The 15390-nt window shown below is 50.8% G+C and overlaps 1 protein-coding gene across 6 annotated transcripts in view; it reads right to left on the bottom strand.

Moving 5' to 3' along the window:
- The window catches only part of BCAP31 (B cell receptor associated protein 31), a 29281-nt gene extending 13917 nt beyond the window's left edge, over positions 1–15364 (bottom strand). For 2 of the 6 annotated variants that reach the window (XM_032265228.1, XM_032265224.1), the window contains exons 1-4: positions 14985–15364; positions 13773–13908; positions 11316–11416; positions 5344–5491 (exon numbers count right to left, since the gene is read on the bottom strand). In XM_032265228.1, the coding sequence (XP_032121119.1) occupies positions 5344–5491; positions 11316–11416; positions 13773–13864 (341 nt within the window). In that variant the 5' untranslated portion in view covers positions 13865–13908; positions 14985–15364. Of the gene's footprint in view, positions 1–5343; positions 5492–11315; positions 11417–13772; positions 13909–14453; positions 14683–14911 lie in introns of those variants that run through there. The other 4 variants (XM_032265227.1, XM_032265223.1, XM_032265225.1 and 1 more) reach the window with 3 other exon arrangements.
- Positions 15365–15390: the final 26 nt, after the last annotated feature.

Below are 15390 nucleotides of genomic sequence, written 5' to 3' on the forward strand. Positions count from 1 at the left end.
GAGGTGGGTGGATCACGAGGTCAAGAGATCGAGACCATCCTGGTCAACATGGTAAAACCCCGTCTCTACTAAAAATACAAAAAATCAGCTGGGCATGGTGGCGCGTGCCTGTAATCCCAGCTACTCAGGAGGCTGAGGCAGGAGAATTGCCTGAACCCAGGAGGCGGAGGTTGCGGTGAGCCGAGATCGCGCCATTGCACTCCAGCCTGGGTAACAAGAGCGAAACTCCGTCTCAAAAACAAAAACAAAAACAAAAACAAAATCAAACAAATAAAAAACCCATCTTCTCATCGGCAGGCCTGGGCCAGCCCAAGCATCTGCATTTCTGAGAAGCCCAAGTCCTGCCAAGGTTGCTGGGCTCTGGGCCGCACTTACAGTACTGAGGTGCAGCAGAGCAGGTGTCAGCTATCCAGTTCCAATGATTAGAAGGGAAAAGGCAAAAAGGAACACAATGTGCAGAAATCGCAGACAAGAAACCACGGATGTGGGCCACTAAACTGTGGCCGGGCGCGGCAGCTCAAACCTGTAATCCCGGTACTTTGGGAGGCCAAGGTGGACAAATTACTTGAGCCTAGGTATTCAAGGCCAGTCTGGGCAACATGGCAAGACCCCATCTCTACAAAAAAAAAAAAGTTAGCCAGCGTTGGTGGTGTGCGCCTGTAGTCCCAGCAACTCAGGAGACTGAGGAGGTCGAGGCTGCAATGAGCTGTAATCAGCCCACTGCACTCCAGCCTACGTGACAAAATGAGACGCCATCACCAAAAAAAATAAATAAATAATTGATGGCACAAACAGGCTAGAGCAAAACAGAAAAAAAGATTTCAAAGCAGCTCACACATCTCTGAGTAAGGAACTGTTTAAACCCCAGCAACTGAACACTGCACGCGGCTGAGGATGAGGGAGGTCTGCACAAGGCTTGTGGACCAATCGCTAAGAGGCACTGCTGGGTGGAAAGGGTTAGTGAAAGCAGGGCAAAAGCAGGCCTGGCACTTGTAAGGAGGAAGTTATCCATAATGTAAAACATCTGAACCATTCAGAAAAAACACGCCACCAGCCACTCTCTCTGGGTGGGCCCACAGGGGAGCTCACACCTGATACTTCTATTATGTGAAGTTATGTTTTTTGGGGGGGGGAGTGGGGCTTGTTTTACAATGAGCAGGTATAACTTGTAACAGAAATATAAGGACGACAGCTTTGTTTGTTTTGTTTTGTTTTGTTTGAGACAGAGTCTCACTCTGTCGCCCAGGCTGGAGTGCAGTGGCACCATCTCGGCTCACTGCAACCTCCACCTCCTAGGTTCATGCGATTCTCCTACCTCAGCCTCCTGAGTAGCTGGGATTACAGGTACCCACAACCACACCCAGCTAATTTTTGTATTTTTAATAGAGATGGGGTTTCTCCTTGTTGGCCAAGCTGGTTTCGAACTCCTGACCTCAGGTGATCCACTTGCCTCAGCCTCCCAAGGCGCTGGGATGACAGGCGTGACCCCTGTGCCCAGCCTCCTTTGTTTTTAAGTGTCTCCTGCAAGCTGCAGATGGGCTGTGTGGCTGTAAGGCTGGACAAGAGCATCACAAACAAAGCGAAGTTCCTCAGGGCCACAGCCACCATCTTAGATTTAACTCTTCGACTATCGAGGAATACCAATTTCTGGCAAAATTCCAGAAGTGATTAACTAAATCCCTTATGGGCAACTGGTGAATCCCCACTGATCCCTGGGATTACCGTTTACTTTTCTTTTAAATTTTTTTAATTTATTTTTTTCCTCCCCCACCCACCATTTCCTTTTCTAAGAAGTCACGCAAGACCAACGTCGTGCCTTTTTTGGATTGGGCTACCGGATGGGAGGACGGCAGAATGTGAAGGCACACCGAGACAGCCGATGTGCAGCTTCCAGCCAAGGTGCACGCAAGACGTGTGTGACTGCTTGAACCGTCCGGCCGAGAAAGCAGCAGAGCCACTCGCTTGTCAGACTTGTTCAACAGTGAGTGAGGTGAGGCCTCACAGGCATGTCAAAGGGAAAGGTAACAGAGAAGTGGGAGAGGCCACAGACACCAGAAAGCAGGTCAGGACTCTAAGAGCGGACTGCAACAGTGGGCCGAAGTCAACTCTGCGCTGCAGCCTCCGGGCGTCACTTTGGGTACACTGGAGGTGCTCGTGAGAACTGCCTTTACTGGAAGCCAGGCATTGAGGGTAGAAAGGAAAGTGTGGGCTGTTCTGCATCCTAATGGTGGTGGTATTAACCAACACTCTGCATGTCAAAACACTCACAACTGTATGCCAGAAAGTTAATTTTACGACATGTCAATTTTTTTCAAATGTCTACTGTAGAAATTAATCTGGAACATCCTAGCTTCACACTAAGGCACACAGAGAGGACTACACTGAGCGCAACACATTCGCCTGGTAGCCTAGCTACCCCAAAGCTACCGGAGGGAGGTGACCATTCCACTGTCCCCTGGCATGGTCAGACAATACTTGTAGCGCCCAACCTGGAGGCGTCCTAGAAACAAGATCATGAAAGCAGAATGGAGTCAGGAGAGCAAAGACTTATTAGTAAAAAGCAGTCTGTGGGGTACCACTATGACAGCTTCTGAGGTGGCAATCTGCTCTCAAAAAGGTGGGGCCTGAATGCAACCCTCCAGGTAGCACAGGACTGGCAGCCAAGCCTGCCAGCGCCAGCACCTCCCTCCTGGCAGCCCTAGCCTTCACTGAAGGTTGCTAACTGCTCTTTTTGCAGTAGTTCTGTCACTAACGCAAACTGAGCTGCAATAAGCCCCAACTCCCAAGTCTTTGAGCTCCTGGATGGCCCAGTCCTCCCTGCCCTTTATGAAGCTACGTGCACTTAGAATCATGTCTCCCCATTGAAAACTCAAGTCTCACTGAAGTCATTCTGATCAGGGAGCCCATCTAGACAGCTAAGGATTCTGAATAGTCACTAACCTTCTTGCTATTCCTCCTAGCGCCCATTTCTCCCCACATCTGCTCACCATGACAAACGTCTTCATGCAGATAAACACTGAACAAGCCAGACGTAAAGAGTGAGCCTCCTAAGGCTTCTATGTGGATGGATCTGATCCACATGGCAGCCACCCATGTGGGTTCGGACCACACCTAACTACACTGTTCTCCTGGCACCTTCCTCGCACTTCAGCATCTGGTCCTTAAGAACAGACTCAGACTAGCAAGCGTCATGCTAAAAATCCATCTACACTCCATCTATAGAAGGCTGACGGGACTTCTCCAGGAATTCACAGCAGTCACCAATGATCCCACTCTTCTTTTCTGAAAGCATACAAGCTATTCTTTGCAGAGCATGTCTGGAGATCAAAGTCAACCCTCCCCATGTCAGTTCCTCATCTACCTGCTCCTCCCTTTGGAGATTAGGATGCTTGCCTGGCTGCAGTCTGCCAGTATCTCTCCCACTCTGCAAATCCTCAAGCATCAGTGGCAATTCCATCTGCAGACAATCTCAACAGCTTCTGGGCATAATCTCATCAAGTCTAAGCAGAAAGTACATCATTTAGGGACGCTACCTTCGCCCATCTGGAAATTCCATTTTCTTATCCTAGTGTTTCCTTTGCCCTTGACCACCTACCCTCCATCTCCTTCCCTACAGACATATGAAAGGGACTGCCGTCTCCCCACTTCTCCCCATCTTTCATGATTCAGAGCTCCTGGCAGGTTTTTACCTTCCCGATACTATTCTTTTTTTTTTGAGATAGAGTCTTGCTCTGTCACCCAGGCTGGAGTGCAGTGGTATAATCTCATCTTACTGCAACCTCTGCTTCCCAGGTTCAAGTGATTCGCCTGCCTCAGCCTCCTAAGTAGCTGGGATTACAGGCGCCTACCACCAGCCCAGCTAATTTTTTTGTATTTTTAGTAGACACAGGGTTTCACCATGTTGGCCAGGCTGGTCTCAAACTCCTGACCTCAGGTGATCCGCCTGCCTCGGCCTCCCAAAGTGCTGGGATTACAGGTGTGAGTCACCGCACCCGGCCCCCGCATACTGTTCTTGAAGCTCTAGATGCTTTTCTGGTAGATGGCCTTAGTTTCCTCTCCTTCCCTCCTCACTGTGGTCTTTTTTCCTCATTTTGCTGACTGTCATACTCAGAATTCTGGTTTTGAAACTCAGTCCTCCAGATCTGCTTCCCTTTCAACCTCAGCCCACAAGATCAGACTTGTTTGGAACTTCCTAAAAAATCTAGGGTATGTGTCTGACTCCTCCCAGCCTTCTCATTTCCTGACTTTCCTAAGTTTGAAGATGGCAAGCTTGTAGATCACATCTGTGATCAAACCCATTATCTTTGGAAAAAAAAAAAAAAAAAAGTGTTTACCTTTTCTAGCTCCACCCCTCTTTCCAACTTGGACACGGAGTACAAGATTATCTGAATGACAGACTTAAGACAAGTAGTCATCCTAGTGCCTGGTAAAGCAGGACACACCAGGTAACTAGAGGGCAAGAATCTCCTAGGCATGGAGATTCTTGAGTCTCCGGGCACAAAACCAAGTGGATAATAACTGTGCATGAGCCTGAGAATCCACGCAATCACTTGATGCTATGGGCTAAGTGCCCTCCGAAATTCATGTGTTAGAATTTCATCCCCACCATGGTAGCCTTTTGAGAAGTGATGAAGTCATGAGGGCTCCCCACTCACAGCAAGTGCCTTTCCAACGCCTTCATACACCCTTGGTCTGAGCTTCCATCCACCTCTCAGCCAGGCCCTGCGGATCAGAACTGCTGCGTAAAGCAAGAGGCACGCAAACAGGGCCCCAGACTCAAATAGGCACCTCGCAGCAGGCAAGTTTTGCCCAACTAGCTTCATCCTGACCAAGGTACTTAGTTTTACCAAAAGAATCCACCAGAAATACTCTGGCTGCCATGGAACCTAACATGCCCTCATTACGAGTTTCATGTGAGAAAGGCCCTAAGGTGAGGGGAGGAGAGGCCCAGCCTCTTCACGCCACTTCTACCTGCTGTCCCTAGGTCAGCATCCCAGACACAAAGAGCCCCCATTCGCTTGCTCCCTTGTGAGCTGGACTCACTTACCACTACACCTCACTCTCCATACAAACAGAGCACGAGACAGTCATTTGTTTGCCCCAAGAGAGTATGTGGTGCGTTAGGGTCTTCTGACATTTCGGGTGGCCCTCTCCCACTCTCCATGCTGCCTCTGGAGGTGAGGACAAAACTATGTGGCTTCCCTAACACAGACAGGGCCTTGAGGTCCAGGCCACAGACTGAGGAGGAATCAAAGTCACAGGGGAGACTGAGCCCACTGAGCTTCGCGTCCCTGGCTAGCCCAGGGCTCCTCTAACAGCACCTGCCCCTCAACCCCCACTCACAAGGACAGCAGCAAGGAAAAGCCAGCAATGTAGAGATTCCTCTGGGCACGGAAAAGCTTCATGTGGAAGTGTTCCATGGCCCCAGGATTGTTCTGGAGGTTCACCTTTTCGGTCACATCATCGTACTTTCGAATCTCGCGCACGGCATCTGTGGTGGAGCAGAGGAGAGACATAGGTGTTTAGCGGACACTGGGGCAAATCAAGGCTGTACCAGGCAGACGCGGCATGAAACAGGTCAGCCTCACTTCCCTCACAATGGCCTCCCCAGTTCTTCCCACTTCTACACACACACACTCCTTGTGGGGTGCTGTTATCAGAAGCTCCCCCTTAGGCCGGGCACGGTGGCTCACACCGTAATCCCAACACTTTAGGAGGCCAAGGTGGGCAGATCACATGAGGTCAGGAGTTCAAGACCAGCCTGCCCAACATGGCAAAACCCTGTCTCTACTAAAAATACAAAAAAAAAAAAAAAAAAAAAAAAAAAGCCATGAGTAGTGGTGGGCATCTGTAATCCCAGCTACTCAGGAGACTGAGGCAAAAGGATCGCTTGAACCCAGGAGGCGGAGGTTGCAGGGAGCTGAGATCACGCCATTGCACTCCAGCCTGGGGGACAAGAGTGAAACTCCGCCTCAAAAAAAAAAGAAGCTCCTACCCTCGGACCCACTCCTTTCTCCAGTTTTTCAATCCCTGGCCCCATGCTACGCAGGCCCCAAGCTTGCTCTGCAGTTCAAGATGCTAACCAAGCCTAAAGAGTTGCTGGAAACGGGGGTGGCTTCCTTTTCCCATGGTGCCCCCAACCACATATTGTTCTGTTCATCTCAAGTTGGCCCACCGGCCGCCCCCAGTGATAAGCCAGGGTGAACGTGGTGATAGAAATGCCTGCTGAGGGGACCTAAGATGTTGAAGAGTCAAGACCCAGGCCAGATGGGATGGCTCACGCCTGTAATCCCAACAGTTTGGGAGGCCAAGATAGGAAGACTACTTGAGGCCAAAAGTTTATGGCCAGCCTGGGCAACACAGGAAGACCCTGTTTCTACCAAAAAAAAAAAAAAAAAAAAAATTAATAGCTGTGCATGGTGGTGCACACTTGTAGTCCCAACTACTCGGGAGGCTGAGACAAGAAGATCGCTTGAGCCCAAGAGGTCAGAGGTGCCATGAGTTAACATCATGCCACTGCATTCCAGCCTGGGTGACAGAGCGACACTCTGTCTCGGAAACACCAAAACAAAACAAAAAAAAAAACAAAAAACCGGAGTTAAGACCTGCAGGATCCCAGCTAGGGGTCAACGGTTTCATTTCAAAGCTTTACAATGCATTTTATTATTCATAATGTTTTATTCTGATTACAAAAGAAATTCATGCTCATCAAAAGTTCAAACACACCCAAAATGTAGAAAAGGAAAGGATAACACAATCACCTCCAGCAATATATACGACAAAAATGTGGCCACCTCATCTAAAGTCACTTTTAGTCACACTACCCTATGTTATCTGCTTTGTAATAAGACACCCACCTCTGATATTATCTTAAACACATTTTTTGGCTGGGAGAGATGGCTCACGCCTATAATCCCAGCACTTTGGGAGGCTGAGATGCGCGGATCACCTGAGGTCAGGAGTTCAAGACCAGCCTGGCCAGCACGGTGAAACCCCGTCTCTACTAAAAATAAAAATCTTAGCTGGGCATGGGGGTGGGTTCCTGTAATCCCAGCTACTCAGGAGGCTGATGCAAGAGAATCGCTCGAACCCAGAAGGTAGAGGTTACAGTGAGCCAAGACCGTACCATCACACTCCAGCCTGGGCAACAAGAGTGAAACTCCATCTCAAAAAACAAAACAAAACAAAACACATTTTTTGGGTCCATCTCTCCCAAACAAGACTACAAACTTCACAAGAGCAGAAATCTTTTCTACTATATTCCCAGGGCCTGACATAGTTCTGGGTGCAGAGTGGGCACTGAAATAATTGCGAAGTCAGTGAACAGCCTCTGCTCCTCAAAGAGCCGCTGTTAGACATATAGAGCACCAGTTAAAAATATATTTATGTTTGTCTCTAATGTAGAAATTGAAAATTGAGCCACACCAAACCTACTGCTTTTTACCATGTATCCTGAAACATCTTTTTAAGTCAATACACTAAGATGTACCTAAAGAATGCCCTTAATAGACTCCCATATGAGAAGGGCAAGGTATCACTATATGGGCATCGAGATTCTTTTTGTAGGGTAGGTTACAGGGTCTCACTCTGTCACCTAGGCTGGAGTGCAGTGGCACGATCTCAGCTCACTGCAACCTCTGCCTCTCAGCCTCAAGCAATCCCTCCACCTCAGCCTCCCCAGTAGCGGGGACCACAAGTGTGTGCTACCACACTCAGCTAATTTTTTTTTTTTTCTATTTTTGGTAGAGACGGGGTTTCACCATGTTGCCCAGGCTGGTTTTGAACTCCTGAGCTCCAGCAATGGCCTTGGCCTCCCAAAGTGCAGGGATTACAAGTATGAGCCAGGGCTCGGCCTCATGGGGCTCTTAATTTCTGGTTTTAGGCTGCTTGGTTTTTAGCTGATCTTGCATTATAAAAATCTGCCCATCCTTCCTGGCGTCTTTGTGTTACATCAGTACCGTGAAGCAAGTACTCTTTTTGTTTGTTTTGTGTAGAGACGGGGTTTCACCATGTTCGCAAGGATGGTCTTGATCTCTTGACCTTGTGATCCGCCCGCCTTGGCCTCACAAAGTACTGGGATTACAGGCATAAGCCACTGCGCCCGGCCAAAGCAAGTACTCTCAAATGCTATTAGCAGGGGTATAAACAGCACACATGTATAAAATGTTAAGTGTTCATACCCTTGGGTTCAGCAATCCACCTCTGTATTTGCCCACAGAAGGATTTGCATAAATTTGCGATGATGTGAGGAGGCTTATAAAGAACAGACCAAGGCACAACCATATGAGAGAATACTACCTGATCTCTAAGAAGAATGAGATTGAAATAGAAAGATGTCAGCCAGGCCTGATGGCTCACACCTGTAATCCCAGCACCTTGGGGGGCCAAGGCAGGCAGATCACCTAAGGCCAGGGGTTCAAGACCAGCCTGGCCAACATGGTGAAACCCCGTCTCTACCAAAAATACAAAAAATTAGCTGGGCATGGTGGTGTGCACCTGTAGTCCCCAGCTACTCAGGAGGTTGAGGCAGGAGAACTGCTTGAACCTGGGAGGCAGAGGTTGCAGTGAGCTGAGATGGTGCCACTACACTCCAGCCTGGGTTTAAAAAAAAAAAAAAAAGAGCAAAAGCTGTCTAAGGTGCAATAAGGGGCAAAAGCACAATCCAAAGTATTGGCTCAGCTCTGCTGTGGACAGCAATCTTGTCTCAGAGCTGTGCTGCCTGTTTAGGCGTGGAATGCTCCTCCCGCCATTACTCAGGCCGGGCGTGGTGGCTCACTCCGGTAATCCAAGCATTTTGGAGGCCAAGGCGGGCGGATCACCTGAGGTCAGGAGTTCAAGACCAGCCTGACCAACACGGTGAAACTCTGTCTTTAAAATAAATAAATAAATAAAAATAAAAACTAAAATTAAAAAAAGAAACATAAATATTCTGTGTGTATGATCCCACTGCTATAGACATTTTATTAAAGATGTCAGCATAGAAAACACCTGTGGAAATGTGTAACAAAATATTCATAATGGTTACCTGTGGGACATGGGATTAAGAGGGAGTTTAATTTTCTAAACTCAATTTTTGAATTTTTAAGAATAATTACGCATTATTTTTGTAATCAGAAAAACAAGATAAAATACATTTTTTCTTACACTGTCACCTGCATCCAAGAACCCCATCATCCTAAGGACCACCTTGGCCAATGACCAAGAGTGGGGATGCAGGACTAAGCAATACTAACCCAAGTCCCACAGTAGAAGCTGGCCCTCCCTGTCTCAGGCCTCAGCCCAGGTGGGAAGTTCCTACACCCTCAGCAACTCCATGCTCCCAGGCAGATCTGCTCAACCCTCTCTGCCCCCAAGTAAGGATGCAGCTCTAGCTGGTTATGCCCGTTACCCTTCACTAGTACCTGTGACTAATGCTTCTATTTGAAGAAGGCTCTGCAGATCTTTCTAGATTATGCTTCTTAACATGAGAGTAGGAAGCAGCCAGTCATCATGGCCATATGTTCCTCTAGAATTTCTAAGCACTTGCCTGATCCCAAAAAAGAATGAAGGCTTTGTCAACTACTGGATTCTGCAAAGGATCTCTCCAGCCTACTCAGCTGCTCTAGGAAAGAGATATGCTCCTTCTGGTTTGGGGAAGGGGCAAGGCCCTGAGGGAATCATCCTCAGCATGGTCCCTCCCTTCCCCAATCCCCACCCCAGACCCAAAAAACCAAAACACACACGCTCAGTTCAAAAACTCTGTAGCCTGGCTTTTCATGCGCACTTAGCCCTGGGGACGACACATAGATTCCCTACCTACTCCTGGCTTGGAGGCTGCTCAGGGAGAGAACCCTGGTTAGAAAGAGCTACCTACTGGTACCTTGCCTATTATTTTGGGAACACTGAGGTACTCAGGCAGCTGGTACCTACCCTCTGTGGCTAGAAGCTGTCAGGTCACACTTGGCCTGTTCAGAGGCAGTCTTGCCTGAACATAACCTAGCAGGCCCTGAGACATCAGGAAGGAGAAATGCCTGATGCTGAAGCTGGCAGGTGGGGCTTTGCACATTCCCCTGAACTACAGCCTCCACCACTCCCCCCACTACCCTACACCCATCCCTAGACTCAGTGGGAGCAGTGTTTCATGCCTAGGCAGGCACCACAGCTCTGAGACAAGACTGGTGTCCACAGCAGAGCCAAACCAATACTTTGGAGCCCAAACAGGGGGACATATTGATCACTTACCACAGCAAAGCAACAAACACCTAACAGTCAGACAAGAGCTTTATCGATTTCTCGTCTCCAGATGTTCACCCCGCTACCTCACTGTAAAATGTCTGGCATTCATCTTAACACCGCCTGGCCTCGTCCCTGAGCTTGCTTTCCCTCAGACTAGTTTTTCCGCCAAGTCCCTGCTGGTGTGCACCTCAGTGTCAGAGTTTACGGAACTACAGAGCTGGAAAGACCTGGCAAAACGTCAAGTCTAGCCCAGATGCAGAGACGTCTAGGACCTCGCCCCAACACATCTCAGTGTCCTCCTCTGCCTCCAAGGAACAGCAGGACCTCCCTCACAGCTAGGTTCACTGTGCGCTTGCCTGCTCAGTCCCCAACTAGAGGCCCTGCTCCAGGCAATGCTGCTGTTTCAGTGACTGGTGAGCAGCACTCTTCAGACTAAGGTCTCAGGCCAGTTAGCTTCTCTTGGCTTCAGTTCTAGAGTGACCTGAGAAGCAGCCTCAGAAACCTAAGGTGTCCTTTCTCCCAAGGTCTTGAAAAAAAACAATGTAAGGTGGCCATCATAAGGCTGTATACAAATTGCTTAGTATAAGCCCATGCCCACTGCTAAAGGAGCCTCTTTTCTTTTTTTTTTTTTATTTGAGACAGTTTCACTTTTGTTGCCCAGACCGGAGCGCAATGGCACAATATCAGCTCACTGCAACCTCCGCCTCCTGAGTTCAAGTGATTCTCCTGCCTCAGTCTCCCGAGTAGCTGGGATTATAGGCATGCACCACCACACCCAGCTATTTTTGTATTTTTAGTAGAGATGGGGTTTCACCACATTGGTCAGGCTGGTCTCAAACACCTCACCTCAGGTGATCTGCCCACCTCAGGATCCCAAAGTGCCAGGATTGTAGGCATGAGCCACCATGCCTGGCCTAGAGAGGCCTTTCAAAGTGAAGGCCTAAATAGCAGTCAGCAGCATGGACAAAGGGAGCCTCTTCCTTCCCCCAAGAGAAAGACACAGCATTTCATCAGTCTATCTCCGAGCAGCCAGAACTGGATGCTACACATCAAAAGTGGCAAAGGGCTTTGCAGCAGAGACCAAGGTCTAGCTCACTCACCGATGACCAACAGCACAAGGATGACAATGAGAACCACAAAGAAGGTGTTGCCATAGGATACTACCAACTCCACCAGCCGGGACTTGAAAATTTTCTGCCATCTGTGAAGACAAAAAGGACAGGGGCTGAAGAGAAAGTACACACACATGGGCTCTAGGGCCCTGAGCAGAACAGAAATCCAGCTTTGTCCTCTTCTCCAATGGCCGAATAGCCCACACAGTCAGCCTCATTGGCTTGCAATTCTCCAATCTGACGTCCACTCAAGAGTGTTGGAGAAAAGGCCGGGTGCAATGGCTCACTCCCGTAATCCCAACACTTTGGGAGGTCAAGGCGGACGGATCACTTGAGGTCAGGAGTGCAAGACCACCCTGGCGGCCAAGATGGCGAGAACCCATCTCTACCAAAAGTACAAAAATTAGCAAGGCGTGGTGGTGGGCACTCATAATCCCAGCCTACTCAGGAGGCTGAGGCAGGAGAATCACTTGAACCTGAGAGGCAAAGTTGCAGTGAGCCGAGATTGCACCACTGCACTCTTGCCTGGGCAACAGGGCAAGACCTTACCTCAAAAAAAAAAAAAATAATAATAACAATAATGCTGGTCCATGTATAGATAGAAACATCTGGAAAACTAATCTTAAACACTGGTAGTTGGCCAGGCACAGAGGCTCACATCTAGAATCCCAGCACTTTGGGAGGCAGAGGTGGGCGGATCACCTGAGGTCAGAAGTTTGAGACCAGCCCAGCCAACATAGTGAAATCCCATCTCTACTAAAAATATAAAAAGGCCGGGCGCGGTGGCTCAAGCCTGTAATCCCAGCACTTTGGGAGGCCGAGGCAGGTGGATCACGAGGTCAAGAGATCGAGACCATCCTGGTCAACATGGTGAAACCCCGTCTCTACTAAAAATACAAAAAATCAGCTGGGCATGGTGGCGCGTGCCTGTAATCCCAGCTACTCAGGAGGTTGAGGCAGGAGAATTGCCTGAACCCAGGAGGCGGAGGTTGCGGTGAGCCGAGATCGCGCCATTGCACTCCAGCCTGGGTAACAAGAGCGAAACTCCGTCCCAAAAAAAAAAAATAAAAAAAAAAAATATAAAAAGAAAAAATTAGCTGGGCGTGGTGGCAGGCACCTGTAGTCCCAGCTACTCATGAGGCTGAGGCAGGAGAATCACTTGAACTCGGGAGGTGGAGGTTGCTGTAAGCCAAGATCACGCCACTGCACTCCAGTCTAGGTGACAGAGCAAGACTTTGTCTAAAAAACAAACCAACCACACAGTGGTAGTCTCTGAGAAGGGAACTTACTTTTCATTGTACTCCCCTTTGCAATATTCCAAATGTTTGCCCCATACATGTGTTATTTCTTTAAACTGTCTTCCACATGATAAACCTTGGTTTGTCTAGATCCCCGCCACCCTGGGTTATGATGAGATGGACCCCAGACCTCACATCACTTCCATCCACAAATGCTTTGGGATGCAGCTCTAAGAAACTTCAGAAGTGTTTACATACTGTTCAAACCAACAAGAAGCCCTCGTGATCAAAGCTAGAGTTGAAAAGGCCAATCACTGCAGGCAGCAGCATTTGTCTGAATCAGGACCCGATAAGGAATTGATCAGGCATTTGGTAGGTAAGTGTCTGAAATCTCTCTTATTCTGTAAGTTCCCCTTCCCTCTCCCTCTTTCATTTGCTTTTCCAGTTTGCTTTGTGCAGAAACCAGATTGTCCTCTACAGCTTCCCAGATTAAAGCTCCCTGGGGCCCTCTGTCTCTGCATGTCCTGACAACTGCACGAAGGTTTGGTTTTTTGCAAGAATCCTCCTCAGGCAGCAGTGGGTCTGTCATTTTTCACCAAAAAACAGCTTTTAAAAAAACCTATGGAAATTTGCCCTTATTCATAAGTAACATTGTAATTTAAATAGGGATAATGTGTTCAGGTATTAAACATAATTAAAAATTAATTTCTCATTCACTTTTAACAGGTCTTCTGTTCATTAAAAGGGAATATGGCTTCATCCTTTACAGACTGAGTAATATTCATGCAGCCACTGCGCAATGCCAGTGAGACTGGTTAGGAGGACAGGAGTCACCAAATCAGCAACAACGTGACCCAGTGGTGCAAGTCCTCCAGATCCCGTGCTGCCATCCCAGCACCCCAGGGGCCAAGAGTAGGCAGGAGGGCATCATTTCCAGAACCGAAGTATAGATCTTCCTGCCTCTCCAGGACATTCTGAAGACCAGAGGGCAGCGGACACGGGAAAGGAACTGAGCAAGTCATGATGAAGCAGAACCCTGGGGAGGGCTGGCGATAACACACACAACCCCTGCCACCCCCACCTCGGACAGGTTCTACCTGTTCCATCAGGCCCCAATTCCAGGGTCCACGAGCTGCACACACCAGTCCCAGGGCTAGGGCACAGGAACCCCCCTGCCTAACTTGCCTGCTTGCTCCACAGGCCATACCTTTTAGGAGAAATGAAAGGAATGCAGAGAAGCAACACAACAAAGACCTCCGCATAGAGGAAGGTGGCAACTGCAGTCCACTGCAGACTCATCCTGTTGCTAGAAGGTTTCCCACAGGGAGATGTGAGCTTGTTTCCTGGCAGGGCACAGAAGGAACAGGACTTGTAAGCGTTGGGCAGCCAAGGACATCCAGTTCAGGTACCCCCAAAGGCTGGGACCGCCACTCTCCACCCTGACACACACACACACACACCCCTGCACTCTGCTTCAAAGTCTCTGAAGCGCTGGCGGAAGCAGGGCTCCACTTGGCAAGGCCGCTAGGCCAGCAGCGTTCACAGGCCCCACAAACTTCCGTTCACTGGTCAGTTACCTGCCCCCCTCCAACACGTGTGTCAACACGTCCAGAGCCACCTCTCCCAACAATCCCTGTCCCAGGGAGCCCCAGACTCCCGACGCCCGTTTAACTGGAAAGCTGTTCTTCGAGAAGAGCAGTACCAGCACGCCTTGGCACCAATCGGGCGCTCCCTTCCCTGCCAGGCGGAGCTCAGCCGCAGAGGCGGGCGCTCTGAGAGCCCAAATCCCCGCTACGAGCAGGGCCCTGGGCTGCACCTCGTCCAAGCGCTGCCGACGCCCCCGCCCCCCCGCACCCTCCCCACGGCGTCTGCCGAGAGAATCCAGCACCTCCCTCGGGGCTCAAGCAGCCTTCCGCCCGGGGCCGCTCCGCCTCCGGTGGGCTGAAGGCCCGCAAGAGCGACTCCTAGAGGACAGGAGTCGGGGCCAGGCGCAAAAGCAGGTCTCGACCGAGCACCTCAAGGCCCCATACGGAGAAAGTTCTACACGCAGTCTTCTCAGACGTCAGGGCCCCTTCCAGCAGCCCCGGCCGGCCACAGCGCCCACCCAGAGCGAGAGCCGGCCACGCGCACCGGAGGCCCCCCGACGTGGCTCCGACCGGGCACACAGTCCCCGAGGCCCAGCCCCGCCGCTCCTACAGATGGGGCTTCGCCACCCCCCCCCCCCCCCCCCCCGCGAGCCCAGATCCTAGAGATGCCGCCCAGTTTCCCCTCGGCCCTGAACCTCACACCCAGGTAGGCTGCGGGCCCCGAGATTCCCCGGCCCCCGGGCTTCCCAGCGCTGCTCGCCTCTCTCCCACATCGAGGGGCCTGGGAGCCTCGGCAGCCCCGGAGCCCAGCCCGGGGCGCGGAGCCCGCTCACCGAGTTTCCCACAGTCCGCAAGCCCCGCCGCAGCCGCCAAACTCTCCCACAGCAGCCCCACTCCCAGCCCCGCCCCTTACCCCGCGGCCGGAAACCGGAAGCGCCCGCCGGGCACCGCCCACTAGCCCTCGCGAGGCCTCAGAGGCTCCGCCCCCCGCCGCTTCCCGCCCCCGAGCGGAGGGCCAGCGCCCTGGGCGCGAGAGGAAGCGGCGCCTCTGGCTCCCGGCGCGCGGGGCGGGGAGAAGGGCGGGGTGAAGCGGGCACGCGGGTAGGGCGGGGCGTTGGCGGGCCGGCTAGGGCCGCTTCTCTAGCCCGCGCGGCCATCCCACGTCTCTGTGGTGCGGGAGTGGGCGGGCCCCCGCCGCGGGGCGAGAACGGGGTGGGGCGAGAACGGGGTGGGGCTCCC

Source organism: Sapajus apella, unplaced genomic scaffold, assembly GCF_009761245.1.
Source record: "Sapajus apella isolate SASKATOON/1434 unplaced genomic scaffold, GSC_monkey_1.0 scaffold149, whole genome shotgun sequence".
Classification (NCBI taxonomy): Eukaryota; Metazoa; Chordata; class Mammalia; order Primates; family Cebidae; genus Sapajus; species Sapajus apella.